Here is a 21,598-nt window from a genome sequence, read left to right as displayed (position 1 = left end):
CTTGGTTCCTTTTCTCAGTGCAGCAAGTTCATCTCCTGCTTCCTCTGCATTGCCTTGCAACTCCCAAGACCTCTCTTCCCCTTCTTCTTTACATTCTTTTTTTTGTCTGCAAGTCCCGCCTAACCTCTGCCTATCCAGCTATTGGCCAGTCAGTTTCTATACTAAACCAGTCACAGTGACATGTATTAACATAGTGTAAAGGGATATTCCATACTCCCCTCTTGGTCAAAGAAGTCCTTGCTAACTTCCCAGTCAAGTTCTTCGTATGAGCCGCTCTGCTCAGTCACTCCAGAATCCAGTGCATAGAAGCCTGTGGGTTGCCTGGGGAGAGTACTACATGACGGTATTGTTCACAGTTGAGTTTTTGTTAGCAAAGCCTTAAAGTCAGTGGTTCTCAACCTGGGGTTCATGACCCCTTTGAGGGTCAAATGACCCTTTCACAGGGGTCACCTAAGACCACTGGAAAACACAGATATTTATGTTATGATTCATAACAGCAAAATTACAGTTATGACGAAGCAACGAAAATAATTTTATGGGTGAGGGTCACTACGACATGAGGAACTGCGTTAAAGGGTCACAGCATTAAGAAGGTTGAGAGCCACTACATTAAGTTAACCAACACTGGTACTGCCACAGTGGGTCCCGAGGACCTAGGCCGTTAAGATGTTACTTCACAGAGCTCAGTGCTGTGACTGTCCCCTTTAGGTACCCAGCACCTGGGCAAAGCTGTCAGCCTCCTAAATCATTTAAGGCCACTTCTGATGTTGAGGATTTGGAACATTTTACTATTACTTTTTTTTTTTTTCAAGACAGGGTTTCTCTGTGTAGCTTTGCGCCTTTCCTGGAACTCGCTTGGTAGCCCAGGCTGGCCTCGAACTCACAGAGATCCGCCTGCCTCTGCCTCCCAAGTGCTGGGATTAAAGGCGTGCGCCACCACCGCCCGGCTACTATTACTTTTTAATTATAGGAATAATAACTCATTATCATGAGGTCAGACATTACGGAAGCATGTGAAGTTTTCTTTTAGTCTCTTCTGCACCCTCCAATTTCATTGTCTCCCTGGGGGGCAGGGGGAAGCAGTTAGCATATGTGTAAGTCCCTTCAAGACTTTTTGTCAGAATAAATATAAATATATCCTTAAGCAAAAATTTATCAGAATTTGTATAAAGATCTCTATGCATATCATTTGTATAAAGATTTATTTATATCATTATATAAAATATGCTCTGAGATTACAAGGGCATCTTTCCATGTCCTTTTTTGAGTGGTGGCAGCATTTTTCCATTTGATGGATTTCCTGCATGTGTTCATCTCTCTTCACCCCACACTTCATTTGTTTCTGATTCTGAGCTATCTCCTGGATGCTATAAACGTCTTTTCCATATGCAGTATTCTCCCTGTATCTATGGGGGATTACTGCCAAGGTCCACTCTGGACACCCAAATCCTTAGATGTTCAAGTCCTCTGTGTTAAGCGGTATAGAATTGCATGTGACCATGCATATCCTGCTAGATGCTCCGAAGCTGCCTCTAGGTTGCTTACATACCCCAGTGCATGCAAACAGTTGTTATACTACAGTGGTAAAGAGAAAAGGTTTGTAGATATTCAATAAAGACACAGTTACTTTTCTGAATATTTTCTACCAGTGTGAGTGAACCGTCAGATCCAGAGGGCTGACTGTGTCCTTGTCGTCACACTCACCCTTATTATTCCTGTGGGCAGAGTCCTACAGTAGTGTTTCTGAGGCTCTGGGCATGTTCAAATTTGAAATCTGCACAGGAGGATTTTCTGGTTTGTTTATTTGTTTGTTTGTTTTTTCCCCCTTGAGGAGTACACAAGTATTCTTCAGTGTGAGGTGGGAAGTTGCCCCTCCCACCACTGTGCTAGATAATTTGAATTTGTTTCTAGATGTGGTTATTCTCAAGTAATTCACAAGTTCCCTGGGAAGAGGTCAGTCAGAATCACTCTACTTTATTATTAAAATTCCTTTCAGATGTACCTTATTTTATCTAGAGTATTTTGTCTCAAGAACCTGTATAAAATTACTTCTTTTAATTGCTCTTTATTTATTATTGAGCAACAGCACAACAGTTTGATTGTAGATGGTCATGAAGGGCTTTATTGGACTGTTGCTGGAGAAATCACTTCTGTGTCACCATATCTAATATCTCCATACCTTTGAAATATCTACACTAGAGGAAGCATAAACATTTCAAAATCTTAAAAAAAGAAAAGGATTCCCTAAACACAAAGAGACGTAGCATAACGGACAAGTGACTGCAGACTTTGGAGTCCCATGACTTGACCCTCCTCCGTCCCTTGGCTGAGTTCTTCAGTCTAAGTCACACCATTTTAAAATGGACCGAGCCCCTCCCTTTAACCCGGTAGAGCTCATAATTAACTTCTGTCTTCCAGGAAGGAGATGCATTTGGTAAACTCACTAGGACAGGTTCCCACTGAGAAGCAGCTGTCCTGGAGTAGATGAGCATGGAGTCTGAGACCACAGACTGGGTTTGACCACAGCCCTGTAACTCACTAGCTCTGCAATTTGGGCAAACTATTTGAATTTATATATGGTTTCCTCGTGTATAAAATGAGGCTGAGGACATCAGCTTGCCCATTAGAGTTGCAGGGTTGTTTGCTGAATTAATAGTTTATAGTGCTTAGAACAATGCCTGGGACGTGGGAAGCATCCCAGATACTGTTAGTATTATATGTTGTATAAATGTGATGTTACTAGTGACATTATTAATGTGAATGGGGTATTGTCACGTTATTCATTATTCAATGGGGGAGAATATTCATTTAGTGTTTAAGCTTTCAAGCCATTTGCTTTGAAATTTCTTTCCAAACGCAATCTACTTACTATAATGGATTTTGCTCAGTGAGCATATTATTGTGTGTATAAATGATGTCATATGTATGTGTCCTCTTAAGCACCTGCTGGTGACACTAACTTGTTTCTGCCTTCAGAGCTCTTATGGATATGGTGACCTGTTCTCCGATACCTGGAAAGCATTTACTGATTATGACGTCATACATTTGAAAGCCTATGATTCCAAAAAGGTACTGGAAACCTATTTGAAATGTCTTTAAGTAACTGTCAGGTCCAAGTGACTCATATAATAAATATTTAATTTGAATTTCTCTTGGCTGTTACCATTGATTTCTGGCTTCTCTTTTTTTTTTTTTTTATTATCATTATAGCTAGACTTCTTGGAAATAAACCTTCAATCCCTCTTTCTATAAACTTTCCGAAAATATGAATTTTATTTTCTTTGACATAGTTTGCTAGTTAGACTATTTTGGTAGAAGATGGAAAAGAGTTAGAATTTACTTTCTAAAATGAGGACTGCTATTTTGGCGTGAAGGGTGCACACTTACCATGGTGTCCTGTGAAGGTGCACACTTACTGTGGTGTCCTGTGAAGGTGCACACTTACCGTGCTGTCCCGTGAAGGGGGCACACTTACCTGTTGTCCCGTGAAGGGAGCACACTTACCATGCTGTCCCGTGAAGGTGCACACTTACCGTGCTGTCCCGTGAAGGTGCACACTTACCGTGCTGTCCCGTGAAGGGAGCACACTTACCGTGCTGTCCCGTGAAGGTGCACACTTACCGTGCTGTCCCGTGAAGGTGCACACTTACCGTGCTGTCCCGTGAAGGTGCACACTTACCGTGCTGTCCCGTGAAGGTGCACACTTACCGTGCTGTCCCGTGAAGGGTGGACACTTACTGTACTGTCCCGTGAAGGGGGCACATTTACCGTGCTGTCCCGTGAAGGGGGCACACTTACCGTGCTGTCCCATGAAGGTGCACACTTATCATGCTGTCCTGTGAAGGTGCACACTTACCGTGCTGTCCTGTGAAGGTGCACACTCACCATGCTGTCCCGTGAAGGGGCACATTTACCATACTGTCCCGTGAAGGTGCACACTCACCATGCTGTCCCGTGAAGGGGCACATTTACCATACTGTCCCGTGAAGGTGCACATTCACCATGCTGTCCCGTGAAGGGAGCACACTTACCATGCTGTCCTGTGAAGGTGCACACTCACCATGCTGTCCCGTGAAGGGGCACAATTACCATACTGTCCCGTGAAGGTGCACACTCACCATGCTGTCCCGTGAAGGGGCACATTTACCATACTGTCCCGTGAAGGTGCACACTCACCATGCTGTCCCGTGAAGGGAGCACACTTACCGTGCTGTCTTGTGAAGGTGCACACTTACCGTGCTGTCCCGTGAAGGAGGCACACTTACCGTGCTGTCCTGTGAAGGTGCACACTTGCCGTGCTGTCCCGTGAAGGAGGCACACTTACCGTGCTGTCCTGTGAAGGGGCACATTTACCATACTGTCCTGTGAAGGTGCACACTTACCGTGCTGTCCCGTGAAGGTGCACACTTACTGTGCTGTCCCGTGAAGGTGCACACTCACCATGCTGTCTTCTAAACTGTCTTCCTTCTTAGGTGTGCTTTAAAGAAGCCGTGTTCTCGTTGCTGCCCCGCATGCGGTACGGGCTGTTCTATAACACGCCTCTGGTAAGCATCTAAGATGACCGTCCTACGTTTTCATCTGAAATCCCAGGGCAGGAGCATTCGCTGTAACGTGACCCGCTTTTGTTTCAGATCTCTGGCTGTCAGAATACTGGGTTATTCAGGGCCTTCTCCGAGCATGTGCTGCATAGGCTGAACATCACTCAGGAGGGACCCAAGGTAATGGATGTGCTTTGGTTCTGAGTAGGTTTGGTTATTCATCTCTAATCAATGTCACCTTTGGAGAGAAACACATAACCAAGAGGCAGTGTTTGCTATGATAATGTTGTCTGATCTGGAGTCCTCTGAATTCAGGAGTCAGTAGCCACTGAAAATAAGCTAAAGGGTACTGTAAGAATATGCGTTAGTCTCCTTGTCTTTGTCTATTTCTTTGCCCATATCTCCCTACCTTCTTCCATTTAATTCTTGTTATCCCTGCCAAAAACACTCTACTCTGCCAACCATCGACCAAGTAATAGTGTAATAAACAAGTTTTGTCTTCCATGGCTAAAGTGGATATACTTATGTCTACTCATAATCGACATATAATTGTGCACATTCCTAGGGTGCAGTGTTATACTTTGACACAATATAATTATCAAAGCACTTGTGTTACCTCAAGCATCAATCTTTGTTGTGGTAACATTCCATTCTTTTCTCCTCGCTTTTTGGAAATAAACAACACCTTACTGTTAAGCCTAGTAACTCTACAGGGGCATCGACACAGACCTCAAATCTCCAGTATCTGTAATGTGTCTCTAGTAACCACTCCATCTGTTTCCTTCCTTCCCTCCTTCCCAGCGTCCACTCACCAGTCTATTCTCTACTTCTCTGGTATTCTCCACTATTCTGTTGTATACATTTATGACATCAGCTCTTTTAGCTTCTGCATCTGAGTGAGAGCATGCAGTATTTGTCTTTGTGTACCTGACTCATGTTAACATAATGTTAACATAATGTTAACTCACGTTAACATTTCCCTCCATGCTGCAATGAATGACAGGTTTTTATCCCTTTGTATAGTTGAGTAACATTCCTGAGATAATGGTTAAGAAGTCAGGCTAATAGTCACCATTCTCCAAGTATATCTTCAGTGACTTTCCCCTCTCTGGGAAATTGCATTTGAGATTTGGGGTTCATTTTATTATTATTATTTTTTGTCTGAGAATATCTAATATTATTCTAACTTTTTATTTTGATCGCAGGATGGGAAAGTTCGAGTTACCGTTCTTGCACGCAGCACAGAATACCGGAAAATACTGAACCAAAATGAGGTTAGTGTTTTGGTACGAACTTTTAATATTATCATAATGACTCTGCCTTCCACGGCTAATGTACTATGTTTTTTGTATTGCATTAAACATCTTTATTTGAAATGATTGGTTTCTAGAGATACATAATGGTCGATGCTTACTGCAACTACTGTCGCTAGCATCTCCAAACTCCCATCCCATCCAGATCTGCTTTATTGTAAATGTACACCTGCACCAGCTCTATGTAGAACACAGGCAAAACCAAAGCCAAACAAAACTGTGAGTCCTGTCTGGGCTGCAGCAGGAGGCTGAACATTCTCCCTCCAGGCAAACTAGTAACAACATGCAAGCATGCCTTTTAGGAGATGATTGATGTCATTTGGTACTTCTGTAGCATCCGACAACACATACAATTGGAAGAGATTCCATCCATTTGAATGGTTGAACATCTTGGAAACTGCTCCTGGGCATCCACTTCATTTTAGCAGCACAAGATCATAAATAACATCCGGTCTCATACTGGGCAGATAATCAAGAGAGCCTGGACCTAAGACTGTTCTTCACTGTTGTTCCACTGTGAACCAAGAAGAGGTTGAGTGTACCTGTGAGCCCGGGCCATCAGGAAAGGGCAGGTCAGGGAACATCATCGAGCCAGTGAGAAGGAAGTTTAGGGAAGGCACAGTGCCAGTACCTGCTATGATGCTGGCCTGATACTTTCAGACTTTATGTCGCCTCATCCTCAAAGCACCCAGTTGCTCTGAAGTTATAGGGAAATAGAATGATGAATTCAAGAGATAGGCTCAACATTTGAATTCAAATGAGGTCTAAAATTGCACAAATGTTTTGAGATGAGATTAGTAATTCAGCTCCCAATGGCAAGCCCAAGAGTACTCAGCATGCTGCTCTTCCTCTAAGACAGGTTATGGATTCCAAAGGGTATGCATAACCTGGGCAACAGTACATTGACCACACTGATTAGTGAATAGAGAAGAAGACACAGGTGTGTGTGTAGCCCAGGCTGACCTTGAACCCACTATGTAGGCTTGGCTGGTCTTGAACTCACAATCCTGCTGCCTCAATCTCATAAGTGCTAGGAGTACAGCCTGTCTCCCAGGTGGTCTGGTTAAATGATGGTTACTGCAAACTTGCCCCAGCACAAGGTTTGTTGAGATAATCATGTGTGGTCGGAAATTAGAGAAAGGACTCATTCCAGGACTCTCAGACACTTGGAATTCCTTTGATGTGAGTCCACCTCATTAAATGACTAAATCTCATGCTACCTAATTAATTCTCTCCTGGAAAAAAAAAAGTGATTGTTTGTAGAGGGAAACATCCATCTTGTGACTACACGTGTGTTGTGCAATTGTGCATACATGTGTATAAAATGGAGTCACTAATTAGATTGCATCCGACGATTCATATGTGCTGCTTAAGAACAGAGAGTGTTGTGAGAAGAGCAGGATTTGTTTCCTCCCTCCCTTCCTCTCTCCCCCCCTCTCTCCCTCTGTGCCAGGGATTGAACCAAGGGCCTTCTTCATCTTGGACAGACTCCCTACAACTGCTTCTACTTCCTGCCCAGATCAATGCTTTCTGTGACTGTTGATAGTTGCTATTGCTGTGTAGGACCACCTAGTAGAGATGCAAACCATCACAGAGTCAGGTTACAGTGCTGTGAGGAATGTGCAGAATCAGGATGTTCTCTGATAGCGTATTCCTTGTCCTCTGTTACTTTCTGTCTGCCAGAATGATAGTCAAAGGTGATTTTAGAAATGACATAGAAATAGCAGGGTTTTTTTTTTTTCTGCCAGTACTTCAGTATTTCCAGAGGATGGGGCCCAAACTTGTTGTGGTTTGCTTGAAATGAGACATTGGATGGAAAGAGCCATCTCAGCATAGTGTCTGAAGCATTGTGTATTAGTTATTATGCAGCTCTGTGTTATTCATTAAACGGTGCTGTTTACTAGGTGAGAAAAGCCACGAGGCACCACAAAACCCACTATAAGAGTTTATTAGGGGAAGGAGAACAGAGGAGAGTTCTTAGGCCTATTGAAGATCATGCAGGGAGAGAGAAAAGGGATAGATGGAACCCACTTTTTATAGGCTCCCCCTGTACATGCACATATAGGTTTACGAAGCTATGCCACACATGCACAGAGATTGCATGATCACACTGCATGCAAATTATGTGATCATGAAGCGCGTGGATTATGTAGGACATAAGGCCCTGGGATGACTAAGCTTCTTGCTTGGCTACTGGACGGCACATGTGCGATCATGTAGCTGGGGGAGTGGCCAGGAATTCCAACATTGTGTCACCTCATCCTCAAAGTACCCAGTTGCTCTGAAGTTATAGGGAAATAGGGTGATGAATTCAAGAGATAGGCTCAACATTTGAATTCAAATGAGGTCTAAAATAATAGACATAAATGATGTTTAATGCATACAAATTTTTATCTGCAAAAAGTTAATAAACTTTAGGAGATGAGAGGATGGCACACTGGGTAAAGCGAGTGCCATACGAGCATGAAAACCTGAGTTTTTACCCTCAGAACCCATATATACAAGATCCAGACCTAGGGACTGCAGAGATGGCTCAGTGGGTAAGAGGGCTTATGTAAAAGCCATGCATGGCTGTATGTGCCTATAACCCCAATGTTGGGGAACCGCAACATGCAGATGCCAGGAGCTCACTTTCCAGCCAGCTGAGCCAAAACAGTGAGTTTCCGGTTCAGTGAGAGATCCTGTCTCAGAATGTTAAAGAGGAGAAGGGCCTAGAAAAATGGCTCAGTCGATAAAGTACCTGCTATGCAGGCATAAGGACCTGAGTTTGGATCCCAAGAACCCATGTACAAAAGCCAAGAGTGGTGGCATTCTCCACCATGGCACCCGGAGGCGGGGTGAGCAGCAGGGACAGATGGGTGCCCAAAGCTCACTGACTGACCCGTCTAAATTGGTGAGACAGGGAGAGAACCTGTCTCAGGAAATAGAGTTGAAGAATCATGAAGGAGCAACACTTGTTTTTGCCCTTGGACCTCCGAATATGTACACACCTGCAGGCACACATTCACACATCCACACTGACATGTACGACACACACACACACACACCCCCCACACAAGTTAAAAAAACAGTGATGTAGAAAGTTATGTCCTCTGACTTCTGTTATGTATGAAGACAGGTGAATGCACTTTCATATGCGCACACACACACACACACACACATACACACACACACACACACACACACACACACACACACACACACGGTAGGTGTGGCTGGCTCCAGGGCAAATGAAGTGCATAGTATTTCTGCATAGCAACATGTGAGGCTGTCCTCTGTACACATGGGTACTATATGAACATAAAACACAGGCACAAACAAAACAAATTTTAATTAAAAAACAAACTTTAGGATTTATAAAGGAAAGCAGAAAAGAATAATTCTGCATGTTCTTCTTTTTTTTTCCAGCTGGTAAATGCACTGAAAACAGTATCCACATTTGAAGTCCAGATTGTTGATTACAAATACAGGTAAGCCTCAGCCCGGGCAGATGTTCTCACCTCTAGATTGAGCCCCTCACTGGTGGACACCCTTGGCCCTTGCAGACCAAGATGTGACACCCAGACACTATCATTAAGCAAAACGGGAGTGACAGGGGACTCAGGTTCAGGAGGGCTGCTGAGCTTTCTGAGGTCTCCTGTTCAGGTACAATCTTATTTTTCTGGAGAAATAGTGAATCCAGATTTTCACTTCAAATTTCTGAATTTTTAAAAGTTAGCAGCTAGTATTAAATTTTAACATGCACACACATATATGCATATATCTACATATATAGATATATGCATACACACCTGTACACACACACACACACACACACACACACACACATGGCTTAATTTACCCTGTTAGCTAATGGATTTCAACTTTGAAGACCATTAACTAAAAAAATTTTATAAAGTATTTATATTTCTTTTTAAATTTTGGTAGACCCAAAAGAACATGCTTCTCACTGCTATCTAGTAATTCCTGTTGGTTTGAGAGCAGTCACGCTGTAAAACGCAGTATGTCCTCCAGGTAGAAAAAAATCTAGCAGTGTAAGAAAGATTAAAAGGGGCTGGACAGATGGTCAGTGGTTAAGAGCACTTGTTGCTCTTGCAGAAAACCTGGGCTTGGTTCCCAGTACCCACATGGGGGTGGACCAGCTGTTTACTCCAATTCCAAAGGTTCCAATGCCCCTTTCTGACCTCTCGGGGGCACCAAACACACATGGTACACAGACATACGTGCAGGCCAAACACACACATTAAAAAAAATGAATACATCTAATTTTAAAAATTCAAAAAGAAAGCCCCAAAGAAAAACCACAAAAGTGAAGTTTTCTCTCTGTTCCTCATCTTCCCGTGATCATCACAATCCAAATTTATGACAGTTGATAGTTTTTTTTCTATCACACACACACACACACACACACACACACACACACACACACACACACACCCTGCAGAGGGTACCTGCCATAGATGCACTTCCTGCAGCTACAGAAGCTTGGGAGTGCTGCACTCATTCATCAGCTCCTACTTCCTAAGGGGATGAGTCCTTAAGGATATGACTGTGCGCTGGCCACTGGGCTTCAAAGCTGAGGTCCAGGCATGACGGACAGCGTGCCTCTTGTGTTGAGGACCTCAGACACAGAGTGGAGAAGCTGTGAGACAGCCCCTGCTATTACGTTCCACTGGCCTTCGCTCACCTTACATCTGCAGCAATGCTCTGAGGACGTAACGCTCCCCTGCTCCACACAGTACACTGGGCTGTGGTGGCTTCTTCCATTGGCACACGAAGACATGTGTGGCCAAGATGGAGGCCTGGCATCAACCTGAAGGAGCCAGAGAGGCATCTCTGATGCTGGGCCGTTACCTGCTTTCTAGGCTGTCTGAACATTTTCCCGGTGAAGCAAGGAAAAGTAAATCCATACCTTGTCAGTCTACGGTGATCATTAATAGCTGATTAGCATTGGCATCTGTGACTTCCAGTCCAAGGTGGTTCTCCAGCTGGCAAGTTCAAGGGGTTTACCTCTGTTTACCTGAGCAAACACATCTGTCTTACCTTCCTTTTCTACTGCTGTGGTAAAAATACCTTGGCAAAAACAACCTAAGAAAGTAAAGTTTATTTGGCTCATAATTCTGGCTACAGTCCATCATTTCAGGGAATCCAGGTGCAGGGACTTGTAGTAGCTAGTCACATTGCATTCACAGTCTCCGGAGGAGCAGAGAGCAGTGAACTCATGCCTGCAGGCCAAGCACAGCTTACTCTCCTCTTTTCCTTCAGTCCTGGGCCTGGCCGTGAAATGGCACCACCCATATTCAGGGTGGGTCTTCCCACCACAATTAACCCAATTTAAAAAAAAAAAAAACAAAAATAAAAAATAAAACCCTCACAATCTACCTACGGGCCAACCCAATCTAGACAGTTCTTCCTGGAGACGCCCTTTCTGTGTGATTCCCACAATGGGTCAAATTAATCAGAATTAATCACACCGTCCTTACCTTGGCGCCAGTTCACATTCCCAGGCAAACGGAGACACCTTTTCCCGGTGTGAGACACACAGAAAGATTGTCTTCCTTCCTGTTTCTTTGTTTCGTTTTTGGATTTTTTAAAAAAGCTGATTTAAGAAAGAATTTTCCTCTCCTTCTTAGATCTTTATCAATCTAGACTTTGGGTACAGTGGGGCTGGGAGCATTTGTTCTTCTGTGACTGTTCAGTCCCCCCTCCCCCATATTCCAGTTCTTATTCCTCACTTCAGTACATTTCTGTAGACTGGTTTCCAGTGGACATGTTTGCGTCTGCTGGTGTTACAGGCATAGAGCAGAGCCTGCCGGGCTCTGAGGGGGCAAGAAGGGAGGCGGGGTGGTGGGGTGAGGTATGCAGTGACCTTTTATGGGTTGTTGACATACACCTGTCCCTCTCAGTTTTATAATGGGCTTTTGAGAGGGGGCTTCTTTGGCAGAACGAAGCACACGTAGGCTGAATGCTACTTGTGTCTCCTTTGCTATTACCCCTCCTATGTTCATCTCTGAAGCTCCCCCACCCCCTACATGGTTTCCTATGCTCGCACTCCACTGGTATCTTGACTTTAAAAGAACAACTGTGAAATCGTAGTCTCCTGCAAAGACAGACTACGGCTGGTTGCATCTAAGACCATCTTAGGTTTGTGGCATCGAGTAATGTCACATCATTTATTTTCTTTTTTATGTTATTATTTTCTTTTATGTGTATGGGCGTTTTGCCTGCGTGTATGCCTGCATACTGCGTGTGTGCTGTGACTGAGGGGGCCAGGAGAGTGTCTCCAATCCCCTCGTATTGAAGTTACAGATGGTTGTGAACTGCCGTGAGGTTGCTGAGAATTGAACTCAGACCCTCTGGAAGAGCAGTCAGTGCTCTGAACTGGTGAGCCATCTCTCCAGCACCCCCATTCTCGTTTTTGAAAAGTTCTTTTATTACTTAATGGGAGTAGTTTTCAGCTTGGGCTATTCTGATATCTCTTTAGCACTTGCTCGTTTGCCTTTTCCAGGAAGAGGGAAGAGCAGGGCTTCCTGCTAGCTCTGCGCTGCAGTATTATCTGCCCATTGGAATGGTACCTTTTATTCGAATTCTATCTATTTTTGTAACTATGTTGATATCATGTGTCATGACTTTTTTGATTAATGTTCCCTTGAAAAACAGAAATAAAAGTTTGTGCTTAAAGAATGTGTTAAGTTATCAAAGAATGAATTAAGTTATTGAATACTGAAGTGCACCCGACATTGCCATCACAGCCCAGATGTGGAATGTGACACAGTGTATAAATACCGTCCCAGTGGATCATGAACTAACTCACCCTTTGTCTCGCCTCTCTTGTGTTGTCTCGTATTGCAGAGAACTTGCGTTTTTAGATCAGCTGAGGATCACACACAACACGGACATATTTATTGGCATGCACGGAGCTGGCCTTACCCACTTACTTTTCCTTCCAGACTGGGCTGCTGTATTCGAGCTGTGAGTACAGGTGGCAGCTTTCCACGGAGAGCTCACGAGCCGGGTTCGGAGCTAAGAGTTTCAATGTGGGCACTAGCTAGCCTCATATGCTCCCGTCAAGCTACATCATGGTGGTGTCTGGAAAGGAAAGCAACCTCAGGCTAAAGGGTCTGAGGTCTGCCAGTGCTCTTAGGAAGCAGACACTCCCTCCTTCCCAGTAGCCTCAGTACCACTCGCAAGATGTGAGTCTGTGGTTTCCCGAGTTCCCAGAGTTTCCCAGAGTTCACTACTGTGTGCCTCTCACACTGTGAGCACTCCCCTCCCTGTGACCAGTATAATTACTATGCTGAAAGAAGAACCGGGCTAGGGTGGTGGGCATAGCAGAGGCACCGTCTGCAAAGGTGGATTGCTTACCCAGCATGTATGAGGCAGAGAAGGGGATCCATAAGGAGACCATTGAAGGAAAGGTTGATACGAACTTCCAATACTCTGCACGACATTTTCGAGCTGTTAGTGAGGTAGGAGGTGATTGGGACTTCTGTCTTAAAGAAGTCATTTGTTCTAGAGGAAAGGAGGGGCGGATGGAAGAAAGGAGAAAGGGCGGGGAATTCCAGTGAGATACTGGAGCCCAGGGGACCTGGGGTGGGATTTTGCTTCCTTCATTAAGCAGCTGTTTAACCTTGAATGTGTCACCTCCCTAACTCCATTTTCCACATATGTAAAGATAATATCTTATAAGATAGTCTCCAGCTCATAGGCAGGAGGACCTATTGAATAAGATGCCCACTCCTCGACCTTACTCTGTTCTTTAAAAATTAAGGCAAGGCTCTGAGAATACTCATTTAAATTGTTTTTGCCGTGCTGGGGATGATACCCAGTGCCTTATGCATGCTACCACAGACCTCAGACCTATGTCTGCCAGCCCTGAGCATGTTTGTAAAATTATCTCTCTCTTTTTTGTTATTTACAAACCCTCTAGTAAGACCATATTTGGGGGATGGATTTCCCACCCTAGATTGTTACACATTGGGCAACCCCCTTGTGACACCCCTGTGTCCTTAGGTACAACTGTGAAGATGAGCGCTGTTACTTAGACCTGGCCAGGCTCAGAGGCGTCCACTACATCACCTGGCGGAAGCCCAGCAAAGTGTTTCCTCAAGACAAGGTAACATTCAGTCAAATGGTTTGAAGTCCAGTTATTAAAATGAGAGCCATCACTGAGTCTCAAAGATACACTGTGCTTCTCTTGAATATTGAGGTGTGCTTTATATTTGTAAATTGGAGAAAACCTCCGTATTGTTAAAACAGCTTACATCAGATTATATATAGCAGCCATCAGCAAACAGTAGCTCTATGGTACAAATGTGGCCCACCAATTGTTTTTGTAAATAAAGTTTTATTGAGAGCAGCCACATTTGTCTGCATATTGTCTAGGCTTGCTTGTGTATTTCCTTGGCAGAGCATCTGTGACTGAGAACAGATGGTTGACAGTGCTGAAAACATTATTGGGACCTCTGTGGGAAAAGCTTGCCAGCCTCTGTTGAAAACCATGAGTTAAAATAGTTGTCTTAGCCAAAGTAAAATGATTTCGTTTCTGTAGAGAAGACGTATCCTCAGTGACTTTGGGAATGTGTTCTGGTTTGTCTCTGCAGGGGCACCATCCAACTCTGGGTGAACACCCCAAGTTTACCAACTACTCTTTTGATGTAGAAGAATTCATGTACCTTGTCCTTGAGGCTGCAGAGCATGTACTGCGACATCCACAGTGGCCATTTAAGAAGAAACATGATGAACTGTAGAAATGTTTGTTTACAAGAAGAGAGCGTTTAAACACTCTCACATCCAGACTCACAGGCAAAGGAGCAAAACAGCCTGCCATAGCCTCCTGTAAGATGAACTATGACTTTTGACTTTCCAATATAGCTCAGGCTGGCCTTGAACTAATGATCCTCTGAGCCTCTTGGGTGCTCAGATTACAGGTGTGTACCACCGTGCCTGTCTACAAAATTACTTTTTCTATATGAAAACATACGTTCAGGATGTTTTGTCTTTAAGTCTTCTATGTGTTTATTGTGTCGTTGCTATTTGCCGATAGCGATAGTATTTTTGCACTGAAAAAAGTTACTTTTATAGTTCAAAGTTGGGCCGGTGCCCATTGGTGTAACAGAGCTTTCCTGTCGGGATACCAAAGTTGTCAACTTAAGCAGCTTTAGAATTTATAAGTGTGTTTGTTGACTATAATATGATTGTAATTCCAGAGTGTTCCACCTTGTTGTTTATGTACTTGGATGAATTCAAAACTGATTTTGTACTTGCCATTGTCTGTTTATAATAATGGTTCTAGGGCCTGGGGACATGGCTTAGTTTAGAATGCTGGCCTTGCATGTATGGGGCCCTGGGTTCAATCTCTAGCAACACACATGCTCAACGCACATGCACATCCACACACCAGCATAAGTCTGTGATTCTCAGGACCAAGCTATAAGACTGTGTTATAGATCAGTGTTTAGTCAGCTCCCGGTTATGTGCACCAAGAACCTGAATAAATCAAACTGTTGTATTAATTTGTGTTTACATATCTCATTCCAATCATGTTCTCCCCAAATGTAATGGCAGTGTTAAGAATCCATCAGACCATTCTACAGTACCATCTCTGCAGACCCATCAGCCATGAGAACATTCATGTTGACTTGACATGAAGTGGTAGTTTCCATCAGGCAGGCATTTATAAGCACATACAGCTGTGTGCGCCTACCTCTGGCAGGGGGAAAGTAACCCTAATATTTGTAAAAACTGCAAGGTGGCTGCACGAAGAGACTCTTTGCCTATTAAAGAAAAAAGTAAGGCCATTGAAAAAATAGTAGAGCTGTGAATTACCCAATCAGAATGAAAAGCCCTAAGAAAGTGGCCCTGAGTAAATGGGATGGATGAAGAGCAGGCTTTTCCTTGAATGGCTTCATATCTCCCTGTTGGTGAGCATCCAGCTCAGCAGTCAGAAACCATGGGTTTGCTTTACTGTACAGTGTGATGTTTGCATCTTACTAACATTTGAGTCACCTCACGTAGATGCTACTCTTAGTTTTTACAGTGGATTAAACAAATTGCCCCCAAAAGATTTTATTTTTAAATTTTAGAGAAGTGACCCCCCCCCAAAAAAAAACCCAAAATGTTGGTAACTGTACCTCCTCAGAAGTTTGCTGACTTTTGCTTTCAGGGCTTGGTAACAGAGTTGTACACTGTATTTATTAAAATATCGTTAGAGAAAATAGTGGCGTGTGATAGGCAAGACTTCTGATGGGTTTTAAGATTGTTTGGAAAGAATTGTAACATTAGGAACTGTTAGGTGATGGATGGCTGTTGTTCTCTGTGCAGAGTCCTAAGTGAGCAGCAGGAATGGGGGTGTTCTGTAGGAAAGGGGTGGGAGGAGCATGTTGCCCAAGTCATCAAGGATAAACATCCGAAGACTGCCTCTGGAAAGCTGTTTCATCCTCTTACCTCATTTCAAGCAGCACAGGACCTAAGCTTCCACAGACTACCTGGGACTTCAGTGACCGAGAACAGTTTCATAGTAAAATATATCTGAAGATTTTGCATTTAGACAGAATATACTTTATATAAATAAGAAAGTCATTTAATTAATTAGTTACGGGACTTCTATCATTTTTTTTTTTGTGGGAGCAGAAGGTCTTCAAATTGTTGTAAAATTTAAAATGTAGACATAGCTCTTTTTATTAAGTCTGTAAGGAGATGCCTGGCTTTGGAATAAAGCTTTCTACATTTCATTTAAATATCCGAACGTCTTCAGGGTTTTCTGTGTCTGAATGTCACATCCTTTGCTTTAAAAAAAAATCTGATAGCTTGTACATGATTTAAAAAAGTAATTAGCTCACTGATGAAGGGTTCAGTGCAATCAAAAATTACCTTACATTTATTTAGCAGTTGTTTTATCTGATGCTTCCACAAATGTGGCCCTGCACAAGCCTTATCAAAATGGTGGGAGGACGGTGGCTCCTGATTTCAAGAGCAAGCCAGATGCTATTCAGTGATGTCCCCGAAGGTTCCAAGCCTTGTCATTCCACAGCTGGGTCTGCATTGCATTTGCTTGCCCATGCAGTCCACACCGAGCCAGTCACTACTGTGTACCAGTCACACTTACAGCCTCTAGGAAGACAGCTTAGGTTCCAGGAACTTAGGTTCTGGTAGAGGAGATGGGCATTAAGCAATATTGATGTAGAAAAGCACAGTGTTCCAGACCCTGGTACTGTTGTGGAGAAAGCCAAAGTAAGAAAGGGGTGTGGAGTCTGGGCTTGAGTGGACTTTTGCGTGAGGAGGTGACAGTTGAGTCTAGAAGACTGGAAGGAGGCGGGGGATGGAGGTTGGTTGACGATCTGACAAAGAGCTAACCAAAAATACACAACAGCAAGAGTTAAAGTCCCGAAGCAGAAGCATGTGTGTTGAGTTGGAGGAACAGCCCAATGTAGTTCGTGTGACAGAGGAGTCAGAGGTCACTTAAAGGATAACGCCACATGTTGATAGAAAGGCTCTTGTCTTTTCATTCTGAATGCATCTATACAAAGGAGTAAAGACCTGGCTTTCCCTTGGACAGGGTGACTCTTGATGTTATGCTGAGAGCAGGTAACAGGCAGATGTCTTAGGTCACGTTCTCTGGATCACAGACTCTGGGATGAAGGGTCACAAGATGATGGCTTATTGTGTGTGGATTCTCATGGTCAACACAGGTGAGGAAGCATGGGGTCCAGAAAAGGCAGGGACTGGGCAGGGGGAGACATCACCTGGAGTTAAGTAGAAGGTCTTCAGGGACATGGTAGAACATAGGTTCTTTCAGAGAAGTCCCAGTAGAGGCAGGAGGTGTCACCATCCAGGTTGGAGCCATAGAGGAGGAGAATAGGAGAACCTTGACCAGGGCAATTCCTCCAGCTGTGAGACAGTTATTAGAAGAACACATTGCTGGGATCCGTCAGTGTTCCCCACAACCTGGAGGCTGAGAGCCTGTCTGGAGGCAAGACACACAGTGCAGCTGACAATGTCAGGGAGGGCAGTGTGTGGGCTGGTTCCGTTCTCCCATCAACTTCCTGCCCACTGGAAGTTTGAGTTTAGAGTCTTCATTACATGCCAATTTCATTTTTATTTGTTTAAAAAAGAACTCGTATAGATAATATCATGAACTTCCAACTGTAGATTGTCAAGGGTAAGGAGAGTTCTTATTTTAGGGGGTAATTTCTAGGGTAGGGGCCATACTGGGGCTCTGTTGAGTATTACTAGTTAATTCTCCATTCCTACACTCTTTCAAAAGCCAAAAGATCATTCTCCTATATGTTGAAACAGAGCAGAGAGGAGAAGACGTGTGCCCAAAGCCACTTGGCCAGCAACAGGCAGTTGGATGTAGAGGTTTCTTCGTGAAGGGATTTAACTAGGGATGCTTACATGTAAGGTAGGTAAGCAGGGAGGGAGGGAAAAGTTAATGGGGAACACAGAGAATGGAAAAAATGTCCTAAGGTTTCTTATAATTATCAAGTAGTTTTGTGAAGGTTTATTTATTATGTACACAGTGTTCTGCCTGCATGTGTCCCTGCACACGAGAAGAGGGCACCAGATCTCATTACAGATGGTTGTGAGCCACTGTGTGGTTGCTGGGAATTGAACTCAGGACCTCTGGAAGAGCAGCCAGTGCTCTCAATCTGTGAGCCATCAAGCAGTTTTCTTTGACGTATAGACAATGCAGAGAAAATAGAAAAATGTTTTTCAACTGGAAGCGTGTCAATCAGCCCAGGAGTGATTGCTGCATTAGCTTTTCTCGTTACTGTGTCAAAATACCCTACAAAGGCCACTTAAGAAAGGAGTGAAGAAAAGATTTCTTTTGGCCCAGAGTTCAAGCATGCATCCATCATGGCTGGCAAGTCACGGCCTCAGGAGTCTGAGGCAGCTGGTTGCGTTGTATCCCTGGTCATGAAGCAGACACTGATGAGGGCCACTGTTCAGGGCTCAGCGAGTTTTCTCCTTTATACTCAGCCCAGGACCCCCAGTCCATGGAAAGGTGGTGCCCACTTTCAGGGTGGATCTTCATAGCTCAGTTAAACCTGCCTAGAAACACCCTCGTAGACACAACCATAGGTGTATGTATGTTCCTGGTTATTCTAAATCCAGATATGGTAATGATGGTGAACCATCACACTTGTCTCGGAGTGGAACCAATTATTTAAAGCAAACTACTGGGGATAGGGAAGGAACTCAGTTGGTAGAGGTTTGTCTCGGGCGTGATGATGAATAGCTATAATTTCAGAAGTTGTCGGCAAGAGGCCCAGAAGTTTACACTCTGTCTCAGCTACCGACTTTGAAGCCAGTCTGAGGTACGTGAGACTCTGTCCTAAAAAACACCACTAACAACAAAACATGCCAACCCCTCTCAAGCATGGGATGTTGCCAGAACACTCGAAGACCACTCCTCTCTAGGACACATCAAAAGATGCAGTCATCGTTCTTAGCCAAAGAGAGGCTGATGCGAGCAATTTACTGTTTGTTCTTACTCTCTGTGGGCCGGTGTACCTAGTGGCCACGAGGTGGCAGTCAAGCCCTTCCAAATGGCCTCTGGGGCCTGTACTGCTAGTGAGACTCTCATCCTTCACTCTAGGCTTCTGAGCCTGGAAGGAAGGCCTGACTGCCACTACAGGGTGGTGGTGGTAGTGGTGGTGAGGGTGGGGTGGGGTGGGGTGGGGTGGGGTGGGGTGGGGTGGTTGTGGTGATGGAGGTGGTGGTGAATTCCATTCCTTAAGTGAGGGCACCTGCAGTCACTGGGACAGCTTTCAGGATCACAGGGGATGTATGGAGGATGCCTTTGCTGCTGCCAGCATCTGCATCCTGGGTAATACCTCATCTTGTGAAGCAGCAAGTGCTTGGTGCCCTGTGAGATAGTTCTAGTGACAGAAGCTGTTGGGCAGGATGCATGCTGGAAAACCTGGGAGTTCGGCTGGAAAGTCTGAATGTAGCATGGTAACATTTCAGTTCTGCCTTGAAGCTAAATTCTTGTGTTGGTTTTATCATGGGCCTCACTGCTATTATTTTGTTGGGACAGAATTCTGATTAGACAAGTTCACTGATGGCCAGAAACCCAAGAATTATAGAACATTAAGGACTGCGGTTCAGTGAGGTGGGTGCTAATATTGAGCCCACGTGGGTATGACCTAATGCAGTTCTAAGTGTGTGCTAGTTTTTTGTGTCATTGCTGTGACACACTTCATCACAGCAGAGAAGGCAGGAACATGAGGTGGCTGCTGGTCACACTGTGTCCCCAGTCGGGAAGGAGAGATACTCACCTGCTTTCTCCCTTTTATTAAGTTTGGGACTCCACCCACATTCAGGCCAGCTCCCTCCTCAGGTAAATCTTTCTGGAAATGCCCTTGTAGACATATCCACACCTGAGTTTCTGTGGTGGTCCTAAATCCCATCATGTTGACGAGGACCGGTAACTCTTACACAGTGCTTGCTTGCTGCATTTAATCTTCACAACTTTGGGCTCCAGCTTGGAGGATTGAAAGACACAGTAGTGGTCTTTCATGGTGTTTTTCATTCTTTAATGGTTTTGTTTCCTATCCTGACTCCAGGATGCACTTCAGGAGCAGTATTTATCCACCACTAACATGGACACACAAGTCAGAAGGTCTCAAGCATCTAGAAGATGAGATACTTTGTGACCTTGGTTGTCCAACCCTTAGGAGTTTTGGATTAAAATATATATTTTTAAAAATTATGTGTGTTCTAGTTTGCTTTCTGTTGCTGTGGGAGAATCAAAATAAAACAAACAAACAAAAAAAACCCCTACAACCAAAAGCAACTTGGGGAAGATAGGGTCTATTTGGCTTACACTCCCAGATCACAATCCATCATTGAGATTAATCTGGGCAGAAACTTCTGACAGGAATTTAGAGACGAGAACCATGGAGGAACTCTGCTTGCTGGCTCATTTTCTGATTCATGCTCAACCAACTTTCTTATACAGCCCACGCCTACCTACCTCCAGTTGATGCTATCCACAGTGGGTCATCTCACACCAGCCATTAATCCAGAAATTTTCCTCACAGATATGGCCACAGGCCAATCCAATCTGGGCAAACCCCTCATTTGAGACTCCCTTAGGTGACCCAGACAGTGTCAAGTTGACAGCTGATAACTAATTCCGGCCAAGTGCATAGGATAGAGTGAGGTTGTGCACAAGAGTGCAGTGCCTATGGAGGCCAGAAGAGGACATTGTATCTCCTGGAGCTGGAGTTGAATTGTGAGCTGTAGGACATGCGTCTGGGAACCTCGGATCCTCCCCAACAGCAGTAGTACGTGTTCCTAACCACTGAGCCATCTTGCTATCCCTGGAGCTTTGCTTTTCTTACTTGTAAACTAGTGCTGATACATGTTAGGCAGGATGGATTTAAGGAGGTAAAAAGGAAATAAATCCATGCTCGTTTGTTGCTGCTACACAGCCTTGTTCAGCAAATGCTCTTATTATGTTGTGACTCGTGGATTTATTGTTATTTAGAGGCATAGCACCTGCGGACCATTTCGGTTCTGCTCTTAGGACCTCTTCCCAGGCCTGGCCAAACAAAATTTCTAGGGCACAGTTTAGCTGTGTAGGTTGTTAAATGTCCCCAGGTGTTTCTGATTTAGAGTGAGTTGGGGCTGCTGGCTTAGGAGATATTGGCAAGCTCCTGGGAACAAGTCAGCCCATGGCAAGGTACCTTCCACTGGGTGTCAACAGGATGATATGTTAACCAGTGAGTTGCCTGGGAA

General features: G+C 44.2%; 1 protein-coding gene across 1 annotated transcript in view; it reads left to right on the top strand.

Moving 5' to 3' along the window:
- Eogt (EGF domain specific O-linked N-acetylglucosamine transferase) overlaps positions 1-15,366 on the top strand; it is a 33,737-nt gene extending 18,371 nt beyond the window's left edge. The window contains exons 11-18 of the mRNA XM_059258261.1: positions 2,977-3,069; positions 4,473-4,544; positions 4,632-4,718; positions 5,744-5,812; positions 9,260-9,321; positions 12,704-12,823; positions 13,865-13,967; positions 14,455-15,366. Of these exons, the coding sequence (XP_059114244.1) occupies positions 2,977-3,069; positions 4,473-4,544; positions 4,632-4,718; positions 5,744-5,812; positions 9,260-9,321; positions 12,704-12,823; positions 13,865-13,967; positions 14,455-14,601 (753 nt within the window). The 3' untranslated portion in view covers positions 14,602-15,366. The remainder of the gene's footprint in view (positions 1-2,976; positions 3,070-4,472; positions 4,545-4,631; positions 4,719-5,743; positions 5,813-9,259; positions 9,322-12,703; positions 12,824-13,864; positions 13,968-14,454) is intronic.
- Positions 15,367-21,598: the final 6,232 nt, after the last annotated feature.

This window comes from Peromyscus eremicus, chromosome 3, assembly GCF_949786415.1.
Source record: "Peromyscus eremicus chromosome 3, PerEre_H2_v1, whole genome shotgun sequence".
Lineage (NCBI taxonomy): Eukaryota > Metazoa > Chordata > Mammalia > Rodentia > Cricetidae > Peromyscus > Peromyscus eremicus.
The sequence above is the reverse complement of the archived record's forward strand: the minus strand, read 5'-3'. Positions and strand labels throughout refer to the sequence as shown.